At 44.4% G+C, this 25832-nt stretch overlaps 1 protein-coding gene across 2 annotated transcripts in view; it reads left to right on the top strand.

Moving 5' to 3' along the window:
* The window catches only part of LOC141144400 (ATP-dependent translocase ABCB1-like), a 133661-nt gene that overhangs the window by 82043 nt on the left and 25786 nt on the right, over window positions 1–25832 (top strand). For both annotated transcript variants that reach the window (XM_073630054.1, XM_073630055.1), the window contains 4 exons: window positions 4218–4421; window positions 13602–13702; window positions 14310–14450; window positions 25141–25297. In XM_073630054.1, the coding sequence (XP_073486155.1) occupies window positions 4218–4421; window positions 13602–13702; window positions 14310–14450; window positions 25141–25297 (603 nt within the window). The remainder of the gene's footprint in view (window positions 1–4217; window positions 4422–13601; window positions 13703–14309; window positions 14451–25140; window positions 25298–25832) is intronic.

Here is a 25832-nt window from a genome sequence, read left to right as displayed (position 1 = left end):
TGTTAGAGAAACTTAGTGAACAAACAGCATCATGAAGATCAAGGAACACACCAGACAGGTCAGGAATAAAGTTGTGGAGAAGTTTAAAGCAGGGTTAGGTTATAAAAGCTTTGAACATCTCACGAAGCACTGTTCAATCCATCATCTGAAAATGGAAAGAGTACGGCACAACTGCAAACCTAACAAGACATGGCCGTCCACCTAAACTGACAGGCTGAGCAAAGAGAGCATTAATCAGAGAAGCCGCCAAGAGGCCCATGGTAACTCTGGAGGAGCTGCAGAGATTCACAGCTCAGGTGGGAGAATCTGTCCACAGGACAACTATTAGTCATGCACTCCACAAATCTGGCCCTTATGGAAGAGTGGCAAGAAGAAAACCATTGTTGAAACAAAGCCATAAAAAGTCCCATTTGCAGTTTGCGAGAAGCCATGTGGGGGACACAGCAAACGTAGAAGAAGGTGCTCTGGTCAGTCGAGACAAAAATTGAACTTTCTGGCCTAAAAGCAAAACGCAATGTGTGGCAGAAAACTAACACTGCACTCCACCCTGAACACACCATCCCCACCGTAAAACATGGTGGTGGCAGCATCATGGTGTGGGGATGCTTTTCTTCAGCAGGGACAGGAAAGCTGGTCAGAGTTGATGGGAAGATGGATGGAGCCAAATACAGGGCAATCTTAGAAGAAAACTTGTTGGAGTCTGCAAAAGACTTGAGACTGGGGCAGAGGTTCACCTTCCAGCAGGACAATGACTCTAAACATACAGCCAGAGCTACAATGGAATGGTTTAAATCAAAGCATATTCATGTGTTAGAATGGCCCAAAGACCAGACCTAAATCCAATTGAGAATCTGTGGTAAGACTTGAAAATTGCTGTTCACAGATGCTCTCCATCCAATCTGACAGAGCTTGAGCTATTTTGCAAAAAAGAATGGGCAAAAATGTCACTCTCTAGATGTGCAAAGCTGGTAGAGACATCCCCAAAAAGACTTGCAGCTGTAATTGCAGCGAAAGATTGTTCTACAAAGTATTGACTCAGAGGGGCTGAATACAAATGCACGCCACACTTTTCACATATTTATTTGTAAAAAAAAATGGAAAACCATTTATCATTTTCCTTCCACTTCACAATTATGTGCCACTTTGTGTTGGTCTATCACATAAAATCAAAATAAAATACATTGACGTTTTTGATTGTAACATGACAAAATGTGGAAAATTTCAAGGAATATGAATACTTTTTCAAGGCGCTGTATCTCTATAGCTGGTAAAGAAATGCATTTTCTAGCTCTTTATCCTTTTGCTGATCACCTAATGCATATGTGTGGCACCAGTGTGGGTGGGTTTCAACACCCATGTGCTAGATGTACACCACTGCCAGCACGCTGACAATCATATGATTGTTGTGGCAGCCAATCACAGGGGTCACATCATCAGGCAACTCCACTTCCGTTTTTCAGAACCCCTTAAAGTGTCAGCAGGAGGCTTGGCAAAGGGGGTTAAGTAAACCTGGCCCGGCTTAAAAAGTTTATAAAGTAAAAGTGCTGAAGTGCAGATACCTGATGGTGCTTGCAAGTACTTGTTTTTCCATTCGATTGCCCCATAGAGGAGAGTGGGAATGTGTCCTTGTCAGCTCTGCATAGCGGTGCGGATATGGACCTGTCATCTGCGGGGATCAGCAGAGAGATCCCCTGCTGAGCAAGTGGATTCCACATAGCAGAGGTGCACATGTGAAAGGGGCCTAAATGTTGGGAATGAGCATCCAATGTTTATTACATCCTAGCAACAGGGCAGAATGTGAGAATTGCTAACTGGGAGTTTTTCAGACAGGCTTCCAGTGGGGCCCACATGGCATACAGTTATGACAATAAAATTAATTAACATTTTATACAGGTTTTAATACCTACTGGGGCCCCATTCTGGAAAGGTGAACTTAGCCTTTAAAGTATAACTAAAGGCAAAACAATTTTTAAGTTTTGGATAGAGTGGATTAGGATTAGAACAGCTGACAGTTTTTTTTATTGCTGTCTGTTACCATTACCATTATCTTCAAATATTAAAGTCAAAAAAATGTCCATATTTCGGTTATTCCCAGAACAGTAATAGAGGGGGAATGTTCAAATGGGTACATTGGGTCTGGTGACCCTGGTGACAACCAGGGATTCCCTCACTTTGCAGGGATTTCTTCTCACTTTCTGTTTGGCTATGGGACAGGAAGTGAAGGGAAATCTCCCTAATGGGGCACAGATGGTGAAAAAAAAACCTGACAGGGATTATAAGTCTCCCTTACGCTATCCAAAAGAAAAAGAAAGACAAGTTTTGCCTTTAGTTCTACTTTAAGGCCAGATCCTCTTACACTAGGCTCGCCATGTGTGATTATAATGACAAAAAACAGAAAAGCAATGAGAAGTAGACACTGGCATCTAAAATTTGAATAACAAAAATTAGAAAACAGTGCCAGGAGAGGTGCGGCTGAATCTCTCGGACAGGCATCAAAACCCCTCATACACCAAGGAGGGCCACAGGCACAAAAGCCATCTATAGTAGGCACATTACATTTTCTGTACCTCAGCATTGTCCTTACTGCTACAAAATATTATTTGAATAATTGTACCATCAGTCTTGCTGTGACTTTTCCCCCTCTCTCCAGTACAGAAGTGAAAAGGCTGTTATTCTTATTTTTTTAAGAGAAGGTAATGATATCGCATTGGTCCTAGAGATTTTCTAGCATGATGAAAATAGTGCAAGGCGGGTTATCAAATTATTTAAGCATCCCTTCACAATTGTCCTACAAGGCAGTCTTAAAGGAATCTCCATATTTCCATCAATCAAACCTAGCTTCTGTATGGGCCATGGATTATGTGTGATAAGTGAGCCAAAGCTACTGAAATTCATTTGACACATTAGACTTGTGTTATTTTGCCTCCAGCTATAACTTAAATCATACTTTATATTTTATAATATATGTAGACCACATCATTAGAGTCTCATATTAGCTTTAGAATGTTGATAAACGCTTGAGTACCAACTAGTCTCCCATCTTACTAAGTGGTTGCTCCACTTGTGTTCAGAGTGTTTATGCTTGTAGCCCCCCATTCTTTGTCCTTGGTTTTGTGAATGATGGATGTTGTCTCCCGTGGTAAGGTCCCTCCGTCCCCCCCCCCTCTCTTCCCTCCCCCATCTTTGCTCTCGTGGCTCTAGGGGTCCCTTCCCCACTTTCCCCCTCTCGCTTGAGGGTCACTTTTTTCCCCCTCTTTTTTTACTGCTAATTTTGAGCCACCAGGCCCCTTCCCCTTTTTAAAATACATGTTTTTCAACTGCCTGCTTGGCCTGTTAATGAATGTTTCTTGTCTACCTCCTTTGGTCGACCACAATGGGACATTGTAGATTTTTTTATATTTTTATATTATACGTTTGCCTTATTTTTCTGTTGATCAGGTCCCTCCTACACTCTCATGCTCATTTGTCTTGGAATATTTTTATCCACCTCTGGGTGGGTGTGTTCTGTCTGTCTTTTGACCATCCAATGACTTCATTGGTATGCTATGTGTAAGGCTTTATTCATGTACGTGCCATGTTGTTTTCCTTCCAATAAAAATTTTGGTAAAAGAATGTTGATATACATTCAAAAGTTATCTTTAATACTTCTAAATCTGCAACTTTCATTAAAATAATAGTGATTCAGCCATGAAGGTCTTTGGTGAGGCCCTTTTCTGGTATAGGGTGACAATGGTCTTTCCTTGTCTTCTAGTTGTGCTCCTGCATTGTCGCTCTGTCCTACATGCTTCTCATGGAGATACCATGTGGCCATTTCAACACACATTGCAAAGACATGATCCATTGTTGTCACCATCAGGAAACCTGCCCTGAGAAATGTCATGCATCTACCACTAGAGTACATGTAGACAGGAAGTGTCTGTAAAGAAACTGTAGGATATCAGAAACCCTAAGATGTAAAAAAAAAAGAATGGAAATGTAAAAACAAGTATTTTATTTAAAAATGCAATTGTCTGTGTTTCACAAACTAGATGCCATTCATTTAGTGTTTACATTTAACCTCAAATAACAGGTATTGCTCTTCCAGACATAAATGGCGATATAAATTATTGGCTTAAATAGTGCAGTATCCCTTCTTATGTTGGCCACTAATAGAAAAATAGTAATGTGCTGCTTGGATATTTATTTACTTTTAAAGAGTTTGTCTTTCTGCCTTGTAGGCTACTGGGAGCCGACTGGGATTACTCACAATGACAGTGTGCACTCTGCTTGCCGCAATCCTCATTGCTTTTGTACATGGCTGGCAGCTGACACTGCTTATCTTAGCCTGTATTCCATTCTTGATTGGAGCCAACATCATTAGGCTGAAGTCTATAGCAGGACACGCATCCAAAGATCAAAAGGCCTTGGAAGAAGCTGGGAGAGTATGTTTTTTTCAATTTCACATTGCAGACAATGACATCATCTCTGAAAGTATTATTGAATGTGTGTTTGTGCATGTGTGCCTGTATTACTGCTCTCCTGAAGGAACCACTTCGTAATTTGAGTTCATTGCTCTGTACCTCAACTCCAAGTACAACCTCAGCCCCTCTGACACACCTGGTTGAATGAAAGCTACTGCAAACAAACAGAATAGATACCTTTAACGGTTATGAATTAGCACTAGGAAATAGACACAAGATCATTTAATGGTAAATTGACTCAATGTATTGATACGGGTTAGAATAAATGGTGGTTAAATAAACATACAGAATGTAAGCTCAGACACAGCTCACTAGACGGTATAATCACAATGCCAAGATAGCTTAGAATAGAGTTCTGTACCACTAAACAGGTATTAACTCAGGAATCAGCAAAGTCAGCAATACACAGTGCATATAAGAAATTATCTGTAATGTGAATAATAATATTATACCTAGCCTAGAGCGCACTCTAGGAGAATGGCTAGGATATGGTGCAATATCCCCCGAGGTGAGAAATACCTCTTAGCATAAGCAAGACGTGAAGGTCTCTGTGTAGCAGCTGTAAAGAGACAGTCTTTAGTCCTCACTCTCCAGCCGGATAGCATTTGGGCCCAGCTGTACCATTGGTGCACATGGGAATAGTACCAAACAAGCCTGCAGGCAGCAATAAGGCTACTAGATGGCTGTTTGGCCAGTTCCTAAAGGGCTCAGTCTCTCTCTTGAGTACAGTAGAGTCTATATTCTCTGGACTACAGTTCCCACAATGCAGTGCTGCCAGACTCAGGCTATTTAACTCTTCGTGCACAGCAGCTCCCTCCTTTCACCAATATACAGCTCTTAACCATTTCAGCACCTCAAGGCAGAAGCTACAGAAAGCAGTTGCAGCCAGTGTTTCTCTCACTTTCCATTCTTAGCCAAGCACCTGGCTACATATATTTAGCTTATTATTTTTAAACAACACAAATGGGACATAATGCCCACATTGTAATTAATATGTGTTTGTGTGTTATTATTAATATTTTAATACAGGATTTTCATTGAGACAACGTTTTGAAGGGCACTTTACAAAATTAAGTACAGGAGGGTCCAGGGAGCCCTGCTTGTGAGAGCTTACAACTTAAAAGGGAGTGTATTGCTGTGAAAAACACCACGTTTGCTAGCAAACATTATCTAGCATATGTGATTATTACACAAACCATTTTGTATATAAAGTTTTCTAATTAGCTCACTGAATTTCCCATTAGTGAATTAAATGTATCCTCTGAAACAGGTTAATATGTGATTGTTACACAAGCTATTTTGTATATAAAGTTAATATAATGACCTTTCCACTGCAATCTATGGCCAGCTACATTTTCCTAAAATGCAAAAATTTAAATGTCACTTCCTTGTAACAATGCAGATCACCCCCAGAAATCTTATTTTCGAATTAGGTCACTGAATTTCCCATTAAGTGAATTAAATGTATCCCCCTGAAACAGGTTAAGCAGTAAAAATATTTGTGGAGTCATCAAACATGTATAGATAATTTCACAAGCACATCATCCCAACTAAACAGAGAAATTGTTCCAAACAAATATATAAAATCAATAGTTTTTGTTACAAATTTGGTTAAAATCCCCTATACATAAAACTACACTGCTCAAAAAGGAACACTTTTTAATCAGAGTATAGCATCAAGTTAATTACACTCTTGGGATACTGATTTGATCAGTTAAGTAACAGAGGGGGTTGTTAATCAGTTTCAGTTGCTTTGGTGTTAATGAAATTAACAACAGGTGCACTAGATGGGCACTAGATGGGCATCAATGAGAATGGTTTTATAGGTGGAAGCCACTGACATTTTTTTCCCTACTCATCTTTTCTGACTGTTTTTCACCAGTTTTGCATTTGGCTAGGGTCAGTGTCACTACTGGTAGCATGACGCCATACCTGGACCCTATAGAGGTTGCACAGGCAGTCCAACTCCTCCAGGATGGCACATCAATATGTGCCATTGCCAGAAAGTTTGCTGTGTCTCCCAGAACAGTCTCAAGAGCTTGGAGGAGATTCCAGGAGACAGGCAGTTATTCTAGAAGAGCGGGACAGGGCTATAGAAGGTCCTTAACCCATCAGCAAGATCGGTATCTGCTCCTTTGTGCAAGGAGGAACATAATGAGCACTGCCACAGCCCTACAAAATGACCTCCATCAGGCCACTGGTGTGAATGTCTCTGACCAAACAATCAGAAACAGACTTCATGAGGGTGGCCTGATGTCCTCTAGTGGGCCCTGTGCTCACTGCCCGGCACAGTGGAGCTTGATTGGCATTTGCCATTAAACACCAGAATCAGGCAGGTCAACCAATGGCACACTGTGCTTTTAACAGATGAGAGCAGGTTCACCCTGAGCACATATGGCAGACGTGAAAGGGTCTGAAGAAGCTGTGGAGAACATTATGCTGCCTGTAACATTGTTCTGCATGACTGGTTTGGTGGTGGGTCAGTGATGTTCTGGAAGGTTCATGGAGGGACGCACAGACCCCTACAGGCTAGACAATGGCACCCTGACTGGCATTAGGTATGGGGATGAAATCCTTGGACCCATTGTCAGACCCTACGCTAGTGCAGTGGGTCCTGGGTTCCTCCTGGTGCATGACAATGCTCGTCCTCATGTGGCAAGAGTATGCAGCCAGTTCCCGGAGCATGAAGGAAATGACACCATTGAATGGCCCCCAGGCTTGCCTGACCTAAATCCAATAGAACACCTCTGGGACATTATGTTTCGGTCCATCTGATGCTGCCAGGTTGCACCTCAGTCTGTTCAGGAGCTCAGTGATGCCCTGGTCTAGATCTAGGAGGAAATACCCCAGGACACCATCTGTCATCTCTTTAGGAGCATGCCCCGACATTGATGTGGGATCCTCCGCTCAAAAAAGGGCTTAAACCAGAGTGCTTGTGTCTCATTACCTCCATGAAGAGAAGAGCCCCAGGTGCTGGCTAAATGCTGATGCATGTAGAAGAGAACAAGAAGACCTGGACAGCCGCACACCGGGATGGATAAATTTGTCTTTTTTTATTATTCGAAATACAGGATCATGTTGTACACAAAACACGACTGTGGGGTGGTACAAAAATATCTGACGCGCTTCTCACTTAAGCCAAGTGCTTACTCATAGCTCATGAGTAAGCACTTGGTGTAAGTGCAAAATGCATCAGTTAATTTTGTACCACCCCACAGTCGTGTTTTGTGTACCCCATGATCCTGTATTTCAAATAATAAAAAAAGACGAATTTATCCATTCCGGTGTGCGGCTGTCCAGGTCTTCTTGTTCTCTTCTACATGCCCCGACATTGTCAGGCATGCATACAAGCACGCGGGGCCTACAAACTACTGAGCACCATTTTGAATTGCACCATCATGAAATTTCAGCAAAAGGAACTATCCTGCTGCATCATTTTTTCTCTTAGATTTTCGGGGTGTCTTTGAATCCAGCCCTCTGTAGCTTGAAAATTTTCATTTCCATCAAGCGATGTGGCATCCTTTCATTCCTAACACATTACCCAGTCCATATCAGTATAGATATCCAGCATGATATTTTCCCCATTGAGATCTGATGTGTTTTCAAAGTGTTCCTTTCATTTTATTGAGCCATGTAAAAAAGTCATACAATCATATATATAAAAGCTCAGAAACCTCCCAGCGTAATGTTATTTATTAATAGTCTGAGCGTTTCGCAAGTGTTCGGTTTCTTCGGATGCATCCTCCTATGGGTCCTCAAGATAATCTTAGTCCATCTATAGAAATGAGCATATATATATAAGCTAAACTATATATGTTTAAACGTGCATATCCAACCTCCCATATATTTGTTTATATATCGAACCAACAAAAAATTACAAAGTATATTCCATCCAATTTCTGGTAAGATAGCAGCCAATTGGGTCTAAGGGTGCATTCATACCTGTGAATGCACCCACACTCTGATTAGATGCGAATACCCCAGTGGGGGTTCTCGCATTAGCTGCGGGAGTCAGTCTCATTAAAATCAATAGGAGGCTGCCAGCTCCCACAGCTAATAGCAGCCACTTGCATGTAATCACTCATTAAGTGTTCAGGTGCAAGTAATCGGCCCTGAATGCAGACTGCTGTAGGATTTGTACAGTCCCATCCAGCACCCCTGGAAGTTGAAACAGGGCCTGCAAGGGTGATGGAAGGGCACAGGTGCCAATAAGATGCAACTGAACACTGAAATTTGGAAGCACTGGTATTAGCAAGCAGAAGTACAGCAGGTAGGGCACCCAGAATGCACCATGTTTAGCTTTGAGCAGTGTTGGGTTACAAGCCAAATTTGGTAATAGTCAAACAGGAATGCACCAAATTGTAGGCAGGATCGAGGTAAAAAATATACAAAAGAGTCCTGAAGTGCTATAAAAACTGTGGGTCATATAGAAAAATAGTGTATGGCAAATCCATAGTTAGTGGTGGATCAAGCCCAGTGCGGCTGACAAACACTCCCCAGGGGCACACTCACTGAGAATGAGAGATTTTCCCTTCTTTGTATAAGGGAACCTTTTTGGATTTATATGTTGGGTTCCCTGTCACCGGATGGCCTCAATGAAGAGCTTGAAATACATAGCATTATCTAAATACCAAGTTTTATATCTCATCTGGTTATCACACACACTCATGGATTGTATTTACAGTATATTCTTTTTCATTCCAGTCATTATTCACCCACTTCATACAGTATCTCACAAGAGTACAGTACTGTGTACAGTGAGATCTGAATGGGCCCTTATGGGTTAAAGTACAGTATACTTTAAGTATAGCCAGCCTTTGTGCCCAATCCTAGACAGCTTTCCCTTACATAACCTTCTTTCCTTTTCTAGCATAATATGTTTTAAAGCTCTAAAATTTCTGGCCACAATATTGATTACACTTCTGTGAAAGTTACCATAAAAGATGCTGTAAAAGTTAAGCTAGAGCTGAAATAGCAATTTTATTCTCTTCCTACTGAAAGATTTAGCTGCTTGTCACCAGTCACCTCATTTGCTGCACACTGCAATCAATGAGCTACTTATTTTATATATGGGACAATGATTGTTAACGAGTGGTAAAATTATCAGCATGAAAAGAAAACCACGCATGTAGCACTAGTCTTATATTTCTCTGCTTCCCAGCATCAGCCTATAGGCCCAAGTGCTGTATTAGTAAGTTAACAAATACGTTCTTGTTTGCACATTAATGTGCATTGTGTTATAGCAGTCAACGTAACACAATGCAGCCAAAATTGGACATTACACTTTTTTTTCTAATGCAGAACTTCATAAAGCAAGGCATGTGTGTTATGTTGTACTGTAGTGCAGCCACTGTTTAAGGGGGGGTAGGGTGCCATTCTTAATTAACCCAGATTATCAGAATGTATAAGTCCTTGTTGGCTGATAGTTCCTGTGCAATATTCCCATTTAGAATCCCCCTTCAGCTGCAAAAAAACAAAACAAAAAAAGGGTATTCAGGGGGCAGTATTTGCCTTTTGAATGCCTGGCAGCCACTGCCCTCTGAAAACAATCCACCATGGATGTAGACAAGCCCTAAAGGCTGGTACACATGGGCCGAATATCAGCCGGTGTTTCCTGGTTCAACAGAAACTAGCTGACATTCTGCTTATGTGCACAGCTAATTGTCTGACAGAAGTTGGTCTCACATCTGCCAAATGCATAGCTCCCAACTGTCCCTGATTTGGAGGGACTTACGTGATTTGGAGCAATGTCCCTCTATCCTCCTCATTTGTCCCTCATTTTGGTCTGATCCATATAGTTGTATATAAAATGCACTTTTTATTTTTCAAAAAGTGTTTCCCAGTGCTAAACCTTTCATCCAATTTATAAATTGCTGCATTTGTACATTTTAAAAACCAATATAAAGGAATAGTAGTGGTAAAAAAAAAGTCCTTGTGGATTTAATTAACCTTTTTTTTGGTTAATTTTCCTTTAAGGGGGTGTGGCAGGGGGCGTGTCCTATGCCTACATACATATGTTAGTAGTTGTCTCTCATTCCCATCTCAAAATGTTGGGAGGTATGCAAATGAGCATACTGGAAAACCAGAATCCGATCAGCGCTCGCAGCCAATGGCGGGGAGATCACTGCACTGACATTGAATTTATTTAAAAGACTTCCCGTGTGTACCTAGCTTTAATGTTTACAGAAAATGTTTGCATAGTTTGTACTTATGCAAATATATATGCACTATGGAGCAACCGTATTTACATAAGAAGGCTTTGCCTTTTTATTAAATTAAAAAGGTCTATCGTAAAGCAGTATTAAACCCAAAAGCAAACATATACAGTATTATTTTGCTGCTTAGCAGTTCTTAGCTGTGATGGCTGCATTTGTTTTCTTTTCTTGGCTTTCTCTCTTTTATTTTCACCTGCTGATGTAGCTAGTAAGTCTGTTGTTATTCAAAAGAACAAGCTGCAAGGGTGTTTACAATGATCAGCTTTTATTTCTTTATGTAAAACCTTCATTCCAAAAGGAACAAAACTGCTGTAACTGCTTAAAAAGTGTGAGCTTGGGCTTGGCTTCAGTTTATTAGTGTGTCCAATTCTGCTAGTCCATCTAACACTACCCTGCCCCCCTCCACCCCCAGAATGACAATGCTGCTGTCCAAAGGTGTCTGTTTCTAAACATCTAATGATTGGTAAGCTGCAATGTATTGCATTTTGGGTTTAATAATGCTTTAAGCTGAACATGCACTCTCATTTTTGCACAGGCTGAACAAGAGAAATCACTTGATTCTCTCTCTTACATGCTAAGGCCTAGATCACACTGGTGTGACGCGCACTCCGACTTTGAGAGCACACGTCACATGACAAGTCACACCCCATTAAGTGCAATGGAACCGTTGTAATAGGAGCGGCTTGAGTAGCTCCCATTCACAAAAAGGTTCCTGCACAACTTCTGATTCGAACTAGGCACGACTTGCATTGACTTCTGTTAAAGAAGCCGTACGCAAGTTGTGCCAAAGTCGGGCTGGGATGTTGGCTTCAAAGTCACGTGACTGAAGGCGCGGCTGTATGAACTGGACCTAAACGGTGTGGATGGATGAATCTCCCCGATGGTTATTGTATTTTGGCAGCCAGCACCCATGGCTATCAGAATGCCTGAACAGTGACAACGTCTAATTGGCTGCAGTCATTGTCAGCTAACAATTTTCCATCTGGCCCCTTCTAGTTATTTAGTTTCCTTAAATTTGGTTGATTCATTCAATTTGTATTCGGAATTTGTATTCAGAATTTGTTTTATATCTTCTTTTGAATTTTCTTTGAATTTACCGGTTGAATCGAAAATTTTATATTTTTTTTTTATTCAAATGCAGCAAAGTGAACAAACACAGGAAAAAATCTTTATCGAATGATTACAATGACTCTTTAAATCACCTTTGGCTTAACAAAAACAGCATTATTTCGAAATGGTACTAATAACACACACAGTATTTGATTTCTAAAATATGTTTATAGTTCGAATTCGAATGGAATTCGATGTAAAATTCGATTTGAATTTCAATTTGAATTTCAGAAATTCGGACAAATTTAGTTTCGTTATTTGGAGCATTCGGTAAACGTTGTTTATGCTGTAATTCGGGTATTCAGATATATCCAAAATCTCAGAATAACGAAACATTTGTCCGAATATTAATTCGGACTGAAACGAACCGCACATGTCTAGTCAAAATTCTTTCCTTGTATGGCCAGCTTAACTGTCATAAATGCTCATAAACCAAAGAGTAAACTGTGAGTGTGTCCTTGTCTATACAGCCAGTTCATCAGAGACCTGTTAAAATTTGATCAGTGTGTGGCCATCCCCATTTGACAGAAGTCAATAGTTGGATTGGCTTTTATTGACGGGACATGCTGGAAAACCTTTGTCGATCAGCGTTTGAAGCCACTGATCAGTGTATTCTAACAGTGGCGGGTCCCACGGGAGATTCCTCCATCCACCTTGTTTGCTGGCTGAACAGTAAAAAACAGTGTATGGCCAGCTTAAAGGGTTATAATGTTTCCAGGTTTTTCACCTTTATACATTAAGGTGAATAACCTTGTGTGCTGCAGCTGCCCCCAGAGCCTCCCCTTTTTCTTACCTGAGCCCCTTCGTTCCAGCAATGTACACAAGCCCAGCTACTCCAACCACTGTCTTCGCCCTCATTGGATACATTGATAGCAGCAGGAACCATTGGCTCCTGCTGCTGTCAATCAAATCCAGTAACATGGGAGCGGGGGGGGGGGGCTGAGCCAAGTCCAATGACAGCTGATCACGTAATGTAAACAGAAGATCGGTAATTTTTTTGAGGAAAAAAAACGAGCCGATCATCGGCTTCTGTCAGAGTGACAATTGGTCCCGAACAGGAAGAGCCACCACCACCTGATCTGTGCCCACCAGTGTCATCTGCCAATGCCCACGACTGCCACCTACCATTGCATATCACTGCTGCCTATCAGTGCCCACCTACGCGTGTCCACCAGTAACACCTGTCAATGCCCACCAGTGCCACCTATAAGTGCCCATCAGTGCTGCCAATCAGTGCCCATCAGTGCCTTATCATCAGTGTCACCTATCAGTGTCACCTAGCAGTGCCTACCAGTGCCACCTATCAGTGCCCTTCAGTGCTGCCCATTAGTGCCACCCATCAGTGCCACCCATCACTGCCACCTCTCAGTGCCACCTCTCAGTGCCCATCGGTGCCACCCCATCGGTGCCGCCTTGTCAGTGCCTATCAGTGTCCATCAGTGCAGCCTCATCAGCGCACATCAACGTCAAGAAGAAAAATTACCTGTTTTCAAAATTTTATAACAAACTATGAAATTTTCGCTTTTTTCGTTTTTTTAGCAAAAAAATAAAAAAAATGAGCAGTGATTAAATACCACCAAACGAAAACTCTATTTGTGTGAAAAAAATTTATAAAAATGTAATTTGGGTCCAGTGTTGCATGACCGCGCAATTATCATTCAAAGAGTGACAGCTCTGAAAGCGGAAAATTGGCCTGGGCAGGAGGGGGGGTATAAGTGCACAGTAAGCAAGTGGTTAAACGTTCATCTCTATTATTATTTAAGCACAATCTAAATTTAGACTAATTATTTACATCTATTTTTCTCATCTTATTTAGATATCAACTGAAGCTGTGGAAAATATACGGACGTTGGTGTCACTGACAAAAGAAGATGCTTTTTATGAAAAGTATAATGAGAGTTTACAAAGACCATACAGGTTAAGTAATTTATTAACTAAGTGATTCTAAAGGTTGTAATAAAAAAAAACATGTTATACTTACCTGCTCTGTGCAGTGGTTTTGCACAGAGCAGCCCAGATCCTCCTCTTTTTGGGTCCTGCGTCAGCAGTCCTGACTCCTCCCCCATGCTGAGTATCCTCAATAGCAAGCGTCTTGCTATGGTGGCACTCAACCAGCAGGCTCACTCCCATCATTGTTCACTCACATACAGCTCACCCCCCTCATTAGCTCAATGGCTGTGATTGACAGCAGTAAGAGCCAATTGCTCAGACTGTTGTGTGAGCCAATGAGGAGAGCAAGACCCAGGAGAGCTGCTGCTCTCATACAGTTTGCAGAAGATTCAGCAGAAGATCTGTTCACAGAATGGCTGTTGTGAAAAGGCACTTAGAATGAATAGCTTCACATTAAACACAGCTAAAGAGCTTAGGGATGGCTTTTTGTAAAGCTATTTTACTGCCTGTTTAAAATATGTAAATAGATTAATGTCCATAGTATGACCACAGGTGCCCATTAATTATTATTGTCCAATAGAAAAATATAAAGCGTCGCTGATATTTTGATTATTCTTTGTTTTTATTCTGATAGAGATTCTCTTAAGAAAGCTCCTCTCTATGGAATAACATACGCCATTGCACAGTCCATGAATTACTTTGTGAATGCAGCAGTATTCAGATTCGGGGCCTGGCTCATAGTACACTGCTACATGCATTTTGAAAATGTTTTTATGTAAGTATTTGATTTACAGGTGTTTGTATCAGCCTGGCAAACAGTAAATAGTTATGCTGAAATATTGACCAGCAGATACCCGCTATCCCATTCAGTTCTGGATTTGTGGACAGGGCCCAGAGCTGCCTAATATTAGAATCTGGATGCCTTTATTTGCTTATTTAGAGACAAAACATTAGGAAATCAAAAATGGATATTATGTAGAACACATTTTTAATGTACTGTATATCATACAGTATCTCACAAACGTGAGTACACCCGTCACATTTTTGTACATATTTTATTATAACTTTTCATGTGACAACACTGAAGAAATGACACTTTGCTACAATGTAAAGTAGTGAGTATACAGCTTGTATAACAGTGTAAGTTTGCTGTCCCCTCAAAATAACTCAACACACAGCCATTAATGTCTAAACCACTGGCAACAAAAGTGAGTACACCCCTAAGTGAAAATGTCCAAATTGGACCCAATTAGCCAATTTCCCTCCCCGGTCATGTGACTCGTTAGTGTTACAAGGTTTCAGGTGTGAAGCAGGTGTGTTAAATTTTGTGTTATCACTCTCACTCTCTCATGCTGGTTACTGGAAGTTCAACATGGCACCTCATGGCAAATAACTATCTGAGATTTGAAAAAAAAAATTGTTGCTCTACAAGAAGATAGGCTATAAGAAGATTGCCAAGACCCTAAAACTGAGCTGCAGCACGGTGGCCAAGACCATACAGCGGTTTGACAGGACAGGTTCCACTCAGAACAGGCCTCACCATGGTGGACCAAAGAAGTTGAGTACATGTGCTCAGTGTCATATACAGAGGTTGTCTTTGGGAAATAGACGTATAAGTGCTGCCAGCATTGCTTCAGAGGTTGAAGGGGTGGGGAGGTTAGACCATGCGAGTGCTTAGACCATGCACCGCACACTGAATCAAATTGGTCTGCATGGCTGTCGTCCCAGAAGGAAGCCTCTTCTAAAGATGATGCACAAGAAAGCCTGCAAACAGTTTGCTGAAGACAAGCAGACTAAAGACATGGATTACTGGAACCATGTTCTGTGGTCTGATGAGGCCAAGATAAACTTATTTGGTTCAGATGGTGTCAAGCATGTGTGGTGGCAACCAGGTGAGGAGCAGAAAGACAAGTGTGTCTTGCCTACAGTCAAGAATGATGGTGGGAGTGTCATGGTCTGGGGCTGCATGAGTGCTGCCGGCACTGGGGATCTACAATTCATTGAGGGAACCATGAATGCCAACATGTACTGTGACATACTAAAGCAGAGCATGATCCCCTCCCTTCAGAGACTGCCGCTGGGCAGTATTCCAACATGATAACGACCCTCACACCTCGGAGACAACCACTGCCTTGCTAAAGAATCTGAGGGTAAAGGTGATAGACTGGCCAAGCATGTCTCCAGGACTAAACCCTATTGAGCATCTGTGGGGCATCCTCGATGGAAGGTGGAGGAGCGCAAGGTCTCTAACATCCACCAGCTCCGTGATGTCGTCATGGAGGAGAGGAAGAGGACTCCAGTGGCAACCTGTGAAGCTCTGGTGAACTCCATTATTATTATTATTATTATTATTATAATACAGGATTTATATAGCGCTGACAGTTTACGCAGCGCTTTACAACATTAGGGCAGACAGTACAAGTACAATACAATTCAATACAGGAGGAATCAGAGGGCCTTGCTCGTTAGAGCTTACAATCTAGGAGGGAGGGTCAAGTTATACAAAGGGTAATAGCTGTGGGGGATGAGCTAATGGAGAAAATAGTGCAGTTGTTAGATGGAGGCAGGATAGGCTTCTCTGAAGAGGAAAGTTTTCAGGGATCGCCTAAAAGTGGATAAATTTGGAGACAGTCTGACAGATTGGGGTAGGGAATTCCAGAGGATGGGCGAGGCTCGGGAGAAGTCCTGGAGGCGGATATGGGAGGAGGTGATGAGGGAGCTAGAGAGCAGAAGGTCTTAGGAGAAATGGAGATGGTGATTAGGTTGGTATTTTGACACTAGGTTAGTGATGTAGCTGGGGGCAGAGTTGTGGATGGCTTTGTAACTTATTGTTAGTATTTTGAATTTAATTTGTTGGGCGAGTGGCAGCCAATGGAGGGATTGGCAGAGAGGGGTAGCAGACACTGAGCGGTTTGTAAGGTGGATGAGTCTGGCAGCCGCATTCATGATGGACTGAAGGGGGGATAGTCTATTTAAAGGTAAGCCAATGAGGAGGGAGTTGCAGTAGTCGAGGCGAGAGATAACCAGGGAGTGAATCAGGAGCTTCGTGGTTTCACTGGTTAGAAAGGGACGTAGTTTAGAGATGTTGCGGAGGTTGAGGCGGCAAGCTTTGGAAAGTGATTGGATGTGGGGCAGAAAGGAGAGTTCAGAATCTAGGATAACACCTAGCACCCTGACATGTGGGGACGGGTGGATGGTTTTGCCATTGCTCTTGACAGAGAAGTCAGGGGAAGAGGCACGTATGGGAGGAAATATTATAAGCTCGGTTTTGGACAAGTTGAGTTGTTGAGGAAGTTGAGGGAGTGGTGTGACATCCATACAGATATGTCGGTTAGTAAGTTAGTGATGCGTGAAGAGACTGATGGAGTGAGTTGAGGGGTGGAGAGATAAATTTGTGTGTCATCAGCATAGAAATTATATTGAAAGCCGTGAGAGGCTATCAACTGACCCAGGGAAGAGGTGTAGACTGAAAATAAAAGAGGTCCAAGAACAGAACCTTGGGGGACCCCGACAGAGAAGGGAAGAGGAGGGAGGAAGTAGAATTGTAAGTGACACTGAAGGTGCATTGGGATAGGTAGGATGAGAGCCACTGAAGAGCACAGTCACGGAGACCGAGGGAGTAAAGTTTTTTGAGGAGGAGGGGGTGTCAAAGGCAGCTGAAAGATCCAGAAGTAGGAGTACAGAATAGTGTCCGTTGGTTTTTGCAGTTAGTAGGTCATTTTTGAGTTTTAAAAGAGCATTTTCTGTGGAGTGTTGAGGGCGAAATCCAGATTGAAGGGGATCAAGAAGGTTGTTTTTAATGAGGCGGTCACTCAGTTGGTTGTAAACCAGGCATTCAAGGAGTTTAGAGAAAAAGGGGAGAAAGGAGATAGGGCGTAGGTTGTTAAGATTGGTAGGGTCCAAGGACGGCTTTTTGAGTATTGGGGTGACCAGTGCATGTTTTGGAGCATCGGGGAAGATGCCAGAGGTGAGGGAGAGATTGAAGATGTGGGTTAGAGAGTGTAAGATGGGGTCAGAGGATGACCGTAGCATTTGAGAGGGAATGGGGTCCAGGGGACAGGTGGTAAGGTGAACGATAGAAAGGAGTTTAGCAACTTCATCTGTAGTAGCAGATTTGAATAGGGGGAGTGTCAGCTGTACCTGTTGACATGGGGTCTTAGCTGGGGGAGATACCTGTAGAATGGAGATTTCATCACGGATTGTATCAATCTTGTTTTTGAAATGATTAGCGATTTCCTGGGCATTAAGTTAGTGGGTGGAGGCGGTGGAGGACAAAGTAGAGAGTTGAAGGTAGAGAAGAGTTTACGGGGATTGGATGAGAAGGTGTTAATAAGAGTTGTAAAATAGGTTTGCTTGGCAGTGTGGAGCCACAGACGCTCAAGAGCGCGACTACGTTTTTTGAGAATTTTAGTGTCATCTGTTTGCCAAGGTTGTAGGGGTCGAGGCCTGATTCTGCGTGTAGTGAGGGGAGCGAGCTTGTCCAGGGTGGAGGACAGAGATTTATTGTAGATGGGCGTGGCTTGGTTGGGGTAGGACAGGGGAGAAATTTTGTCATAGAGGTGGTCAGTAGCAAAATAGAGGAGAGAGGAGTTGAAGTTGCGAAAGTTTCTACAGGTGATGGTTAGGGGATTGGTAGGAAAATTGGTGGAAGACAGGGGGAGAGAGAAACTAATAAGGTGGTGGTCGGAGAGAGGAAAAGGATTGTTTGAGAAGTTGCATGGAGTGCATAGGTAGGAGAATACAAGGTCAAGGGTGTTGCCATCAGAGTGAGTAGAAGCCTGTACCCATTGCTTCAGGTCAAATGAAGAGGTTAGACTAAGAAGTTTAGAAGTAGCAGGAGTGTTTGTATTAGCAGGGATGTTGAAATCACCGAGAAGGATTGTGGGAATATCCGAAGAGAAAAAGTAGGGTAGCCAGGCAGAAAACTCATCAAGGAAAGTCGATAATGGTCCAGGGGGCTGGTAGATCACAGCAATTCTTAGGGAAGTAGGAGAGAATAGACGTATACAGTGGGCTTCGAATGATGAGAGGGGAAAAAGAGGGAGGAGGGTGAATAACCTGGAAGGTGCTCTGGGGGGATAGGAGGAATCCCACTCCACCTCCCTTGCGTCCATTAGGCCTAGGGCAGTGAGTCCAGTGAAGGCCATCCTGGGAGAGGGAAGCAGGAGAAGGGGTGTCATATTCGTGGAGCCAGGTTTCGGTGAGAGCAAGTAGATTAAAGGAATTAGTGACAAAGAGGTCATGAACAGCAGTGAGTTTGTTGCAGACAGAGCGGGCGTTCCAGAGGGCGCAGGAGAAAGGGAGGCTAGTGTTGGGAAGAAGAGGAATGGATACTAAATTGTGTAGATTGGGTGTGCTGGGCACAGTTAAATAAGAAGGAGAGGAGGAGAGGAAGAGGACTCCAGTGGCAACCTGTGAAGCTCTGGTGAACTCCATGCCCAAGAGGGTTAAGGCCGTGCTGGAAAATAATGGTAGCCACACAAAATATTGACTCTTTGGGCCCAATTTGGACATTTTTCACTTGGGGCGTACTCACTTTTGTTGCCAGTGGTTTAGACATAAATGGCTGTGTGTTGAGTTATTTTGATGGGACAGCTAATTTACACATATAAGCTGTACAGTCACTACTTTACATTGTAGCAACGTGTAATTGTTACTGTTGTCACATGAAAAGATATAATAAAATATTCACAAAAATGTGAGGGGGTGTACTCACTTTTGTGAGATACTGTATGTCAGTGCTGTGTCTTGGCCTAGGCCAACAAGGCCCAGGCCTAGGGCGGCACTGTGCGGGGGGGCGGCAAAAAGCCGCCCCCCCCCCCGAAAATGGCAGCGGCGTCCTCTTCCCGCACAGCAGGGCCACCATCTAGGGAGTACAGCTTAGCAGTGCGGGTGCGGAGGGGGCTAGAAAGTAAAGTAAGAACTGTCAAGCCGCCCCTCCGTAAAGCTGTAAATCTGTCTCTGATTGGCCCTCTGCTGTGGCCAATCATGGGGAGGAAAGCAGCGGTCAGGAAGCTGGGCGGCGGCACAGCGAAACCAATTAGAGCCGCTCTCTCTCTCTTCTCCCTTCAGCTGACAGAAAGGGGAGGGGGGGCGAGCGGGGGAGTTCTCTGGCAAATGGATCAGCAGCGCTGTGACAGGGAGAGGAGAGATGCGGGCTGTCTGTGTATCTCCCCCGCTCGCCCCCCCTCCTCTTTCTGTCAGCTGAAGGGAGAAGAGAGAGAGAGCGGCTCTAATTAGTTTCACCATGCCGCCGCCCAGCTTCCTGACCGCTGTTTTCATCCCCATGATTGGCCACAGCAGAGGGCCAATCAGAAGACTCTGGGGGGCATCATGGGAAAATAGTCCCTGAAGAATGGCGGCCCTGTGTGTCAACAGACATGCTACAGCCCCCAGCATGCATGCACTCTGCTGAGGGGGGGGGTGTTAGAAGAGAAAAAGAGGGAGCCACGCTGTACCCGCACCACCAGAGAGCCACGCTGTACCCGCACCACCAGAGAGCCACGCTGTACCCGCACCACCAGAGAGCCACGCTGTACCCGCACCACCAGAGAGCCACGCTGTACCCGCACCACCAGAGAGCCACGCTGTACCCGCACCACCAGAGAGCCACGCTGTACCCGCACCACCAGAGACACGCTGTACCCGCGCCACCAGAGAGCCACGAGGTACCCACGCCACCAGAGAGCCACGCTGTACCCGCACCACCAGAGAGCCACGCTGTACCCGCACCACCAGGGAGCCACGCTGTACCCGCACCACCAGAGAGCCACGCTGTACCCGCACCACCAGAGAGCCACGCTGTACCCGCACCACCAGAGAGCCACGCTGTACCCGCACCACCAGAGAGCCACGCTGTACCCGCACCACCAGAGACACGCTGTACCCGCACCACCAGAGAGCCACGCTGTACCCGCACCACCAGAGAGCCACGCTGTACCCGCACCACCAGAGAGCCACGAGGTACCCACACCACCAGAGAGCCACGCTGTACCCGCACCACCAGAGAGCCACGCTGTACCCGCACCACCAGAGAGCCACGCTGTACCCGCACCACCAGAGAGCCACGCTGTACCCGCACCACCAGAGGGCCACGCTGTACCCGCACCACCAGAGCCACGCTGTACCCGCACCACCAGAGAGCCACGCTGTACCCGCACCACCAGAGAGCCACGCTGTACCCGCACCACCAGAGAGCCACGCTGTACCCGCACCACCAGAGAGCCACGCTGTACCCGCACCACCAGAGAGCCACGCTGTACCCGCACCACCAGAGAGCCACGCTGTACCCGCACCACCAGAGAGCCACGCTGTACCCGCACCACCAGAGAGGGAGCCACACTGTTCCCGCACCACCAAAGAGAGAGCCACGCTGTACCCGCACCACCAGAGGGGGAGAAAGATAAAGCCACTGCCAGGGTACAGACATGCTACACTACTGACCAGAGTCCGCCTGGGCAACCCAGAGTGAGCGAACGTCCAGCTGGAGGGATCACTGTTGCAGTTTCACCGGGTCTGGTAAGAGAGCCTGTTGGCCATTATCCATTACTGTTCCCAGGGACTGAGCCATTAGGAAGTGCCTAACCTGATATCCTCTAGGCCTTGTTGACCGCCACAATGAGCTCCAACGCTGGGCCTCCAGTCCAAAAATTAAGGGGGGGGACACAATTTTTACAGCTCCAGGTGACACCAAACCTAGTGACGCCACTGTCCCGGAGCCCACAACAAGTTCCGGCACTGAGCTTCGGTAACTGGCAGCCAGAGTGCGCTAGCGTGGGCACCCAGGAAATCTGCCACCTGGGGTCCCACAAGCGGCGATCGGCTTTCCGTAGCAGCCGCCACCTCTCTCCCCACTGTCAGCCACACACACTCCTCGGCTCCTCCTCCTTCTCGGCTCCAATGTTCTAGTGTACACAGCCAGGAGGAGAAGGAGCCACAGAGGAGGGACACGACTTCAGTGCAAGAGCCGCGCTGCCGGTCTGAGGTCTGTGTATAGTTTACAGTGGAGGGGGACACAGTAACCGGGAAGGGGGCAGATAACAAATGCACACATGGATGAGGGGAAGGGGGGTAAGGGGATATGTGCTGTGTGCTTTGGGAGGGGAGAGGATATGTGCTAGTGAGGGGGGTCTGATCCTCCCCTCCCAAAGCAACTAGCACATATCCCCTTACCCCCCAAATGAAAAGATGCCACATGCCTCACTGTCCTCCTCCAATGAAGATGACAGGGCGGATCTTTAAAAGAAAGGGGTGTGGCCTTGACAGGAAGGGGTGGGGCATATTTAAATTAGGGGGTGCGCAAGCTCAGTCAGGCCTAGGGCAGCACAAAACCTAAATACACCACTGCTGTATGTAGTAACTGTTAAGAAAGATCCACTAGACCAAAATACAATTTGTTTAGGGGAAAGCATCATGGTTATCTGCCAATAGTTGAATCTGTACATATTAACAATTTTCTGTTTCTGTGATTTTGTTAAGGCAGTCTTTGATTTATATATGTTTTTTGCTTTGCACTGGCTGACATTACTCGTACCTGGTTGAGCTTTTCAGAATCCCATGTCACCTCTTTACCTCCAGCCTGCTTAATGGAAAAAAAGAATGAGCACCATTATCTTTGAACAGCCAGCAATATATGAAGCTGTAAACTTGCATCACAAAATATAGGCATCTTAAATATGAAGTGTATGTATGAGTGTGAATCACAAAACTGGCTAAACAGAGGTACAAATCCTTTGATGGATAAAACAATTGACCTTGATGTATTCTAACTGTTTGTTTAGCTCTTTAAACAGAAAAACAGAAGCTCGATCCCAATGAAATATACAGTGTCATTTATTAAAATGCAAAACAAAGCACGCTTACATCAGAGGCTTCCAGGGATAAGCAGGATTCAGGGCAGGGCCGGTGCTACCACTAGGCAAACTAGGCAGCCGCCTAGGGCGCACTGTTGCCTAGGACGCTCAGCCACTGGTGTTCCCACTCTTTTCTCTCTGCAGCAAGCAACTAAGTCTCAGCATCAGCAGAAAGCTGCTGCTCCGTTCGCACATAGTGTCAGAGGCGCAGCGGCGGCAGAGGACTGTGTCTGTGTCCCAACTCCTGAATGAATGGAAGCAAGCAAACAATCATTGGTAGGCTGCATTTCATGGTTGCTGGTTAGGCTGCATTTGATGGGCGCTGGTGAGGCTGCATTTGATGGGCGCTGGTAAGGATGTATTTGATGGGTGCTGGTGAGGCTGCATTTGATGGGCGCTGGTAAGGCTGCATTTGATGGATGCTGGTGGGCTGCATTGATGGGTGCTGGTGGGCTGCAATTGATGGGCACTGGTGGGCTGCAATTGATGGGTGCTTCATTAAAAAGATGGGATATACATGGGCAGAGCAAAGGAAGTGAAGCCAAGGGGGAGGCGGCAAAATGAGGTTTCGCCTAGGGTGTCAAAAATCCTTGCACCAGCCCTGATTGCACCAGCCCAGGGTATATCACAACGGCAACTACACAGGATCCTATGAGCGGCAGAGGGGAATCCATGTGAAGACAGATGAAAATTGTCAATAGCTACAGCTAGACCCGCCACCTTGGAACCTCATGACATGACATTCCCCTGTGCTGGCCATAGAATCCTGCTTATCCCTGGAATCCTCTGATGTAAGTGTGCTTTGATTTGCATTTTAATAAACTACATTGGGATTGTGCTCCTGTTTTTCTGTTTTCTGAGCTGGTTTGGATCTACTCTGGAGTTCACGAAAAGCTGCAGTCCATCTGAAAATACAAGCCTATTAGAAACCATTCCTTGTGATGTTTAGCTACTGAAAAGTTGCCCACAAACTTGTGTCATAAAAAAACGCTCATATCTATAACCTATAAATCTGTGTAACTGTAGACATTAGAGGCATAACTAGAACCTTCAGGGCCCCGGTGCAAGAACGAAGGGCTCCTGGGTCCTTTCCACTGATCCCAGGGCCCTTTAATCCCATCGTAACACCATTGTGGGTCCCTTTATTACGGTCCCGCAGTGGGCCACCTTCCTGCCATCTTGGGGTCCCCCGTGGTGGCAGAACGCCAGAAACCATTCCCAAGTGCGACCTTTGCAATCACGGAAGTTCTGCCACTGGTGTCAGTAGTTTTTTATTTTCTATTTTTATTTTTTTACAATTTTATTTTATTGTATTTTTTTTTTTTAACAATTACATTTTTGTTTATTTTTTACGTATTTTTTAGGACCCACGTTGGGAGGGCTTTGGTGAAATATCAGGGTTCTAAACAGTCTGCTGATGTCTCACTTTTGAGACAGAGAAAGGGACTGAGGACAGATTCATCAGCCCTTTCCCTGCAGCCTCAGCTGCACAGAATGAATGTACAGGAATAGCTCTGTACAGAACTTTTGTTCATTCATAAACACAGTTTACTATGCTTCAGCGATGAATGAGTAATAAAAAAAACAAAAACAACAGAGTCAGTGATCGGTACCGATCACTGACTCTTATTCATTAAGACAAGGAAGGGGCTGGAAAATGATACATTTATCGGCCACTTCCCTGCTCTCAATCCTAATAGATCCCCTGCAGCAGCTGGCGGTGAAGTGGGAGGGGGGGTGAGGGGGGCCAGGGAAGTACACAGGGGCCCAGGGCAGCAGGACAGGGATAGGGGGAAGTTTCCCCACGATTTCCCTCCTCCAGCCACTGAATGTCTGCATAAGGAAGAGGAGGAGAAGCAGGCATTTAGCGGCTACATGAAGGGATTGGTTCCTCTACATGCTGTTACACGCATCTTCACCTCCTCGCCAATCCACATCACCAGGGACTCTGACAGCTGCAGGACGGCTCTCTCTCTCCCCCAGACAGACAAGGATTACAACGATCCGCAGGAGGACTAATCATTATACGCCTATGACCTCTTAATATCTTGTAAGTGTTTTTAATCCCATTGTGCCTGTGAAAAAACTTTTAACCACTGCACTTTTGAGGCGCATTTCTCTTTCCTTTATGCCCCTGGAGCATGGGGCCGGGGTCGCAATGGAGAACCCTGTACATATGCCCCTGGTAGACATGTAGAAAATGCCACTGCTCAAAGTCTGTATAAAAATTCTTTGCCTCTCAAATTCTGGGTGCTGACCAAATGAGTCCAACCAGCCCTCAACTAACTCAACAGGAGGTTGCACAAGTCAGACAGAGCACATTACAGTCCCACATAGGACTGTCCCTCTGTAACATTTTACCCTATACATGTCCAATTGACTGGGCAAGTTATATGATCTCTCCTAATCAATGTTGTCTCCCTGTTTTAGTGTCTCATCTCCTGCCCCCATCCATCTTTGTTCGATTGTGTTTTTATGAACAAGCTAAGGTGGTCACAGTGGGTAGTAGCTCCAAGGTCTATGATTGCTGTTGGCTATTGATGTTGCCATACAAAATGGATCCATTTAAGGTTGACTAATAAATTATGGTTTCTTTTTCATATGTTTTTGTAGAGTATTTTCAGCTATTATGTTTGCAGCTGTAAGCGTGGGGCAATCAAATTCTTTTGCACCAGATTTTGGAAAAGCAAAGGCATCAGCTCATCGTATTTTTCAACTTCTGGACAGAAAACCAGCTATTGACATCTACAGTGAAGAAGGAAATACTTTGGTAAATAATATTTATTTTATTCTATTCCTATAGAATATATACTTCTATTAAAGTAAACACTACCTGATATCATAAATACAAAAAGTATTTCTCTTTAAAAGCAGTAGGTAATTAACTGTATTCTGAACGCACGGGGGGAAATTTACCATGGCATATCATACCGTGTGTTGAAGTAGAGCATAGCAAGTCTGAAAACACTGATTGGGTTTTTACTTAGATTTCTGGAAAATAGATTCCGCACTTCTGGAAATAGATTCCGCAAGTTCTGGTTTCATTATCATTTTTTTTTTCGGTCATGGCGTCATCCACACAGACTCCTATCTTTCACGCTTTTCACTCTCAAGAGTTTACGACTAAGCGTTTAAGAGTAAAATGCATCAGAGAAGGGTTTGTGTGAGGAATGAGCCACAAGAAGCCAGCATTGGACAAAATATGTGAAATGTGCATGAATTGCAGACATATACTGAAAATTATTATTTACATTTTGCTGTAGCAGGGTCCCAGGCCTCCTTTGGTCTAATGCGAACCTCCAGGA

Source organism: Aquarana catesbeiana, linkage group LG05, assembly GCF_042186555.1.
Source record: "Aquarana catesbeiana isolate 2022-GZ linkage group LG05, ASM4218655v1, whole genome shotgun sequence".
Classification (NCBI taxonomy): domain Eukaryota; kingdom Metazoa; phylum Chordata; class Amphibia; order Anura; family Ranidae; genus Aquarana; species Aquarana catesbeiana.
This window is presented reverse-complemented; position numbering and strand designations above follow the sequence as displayed.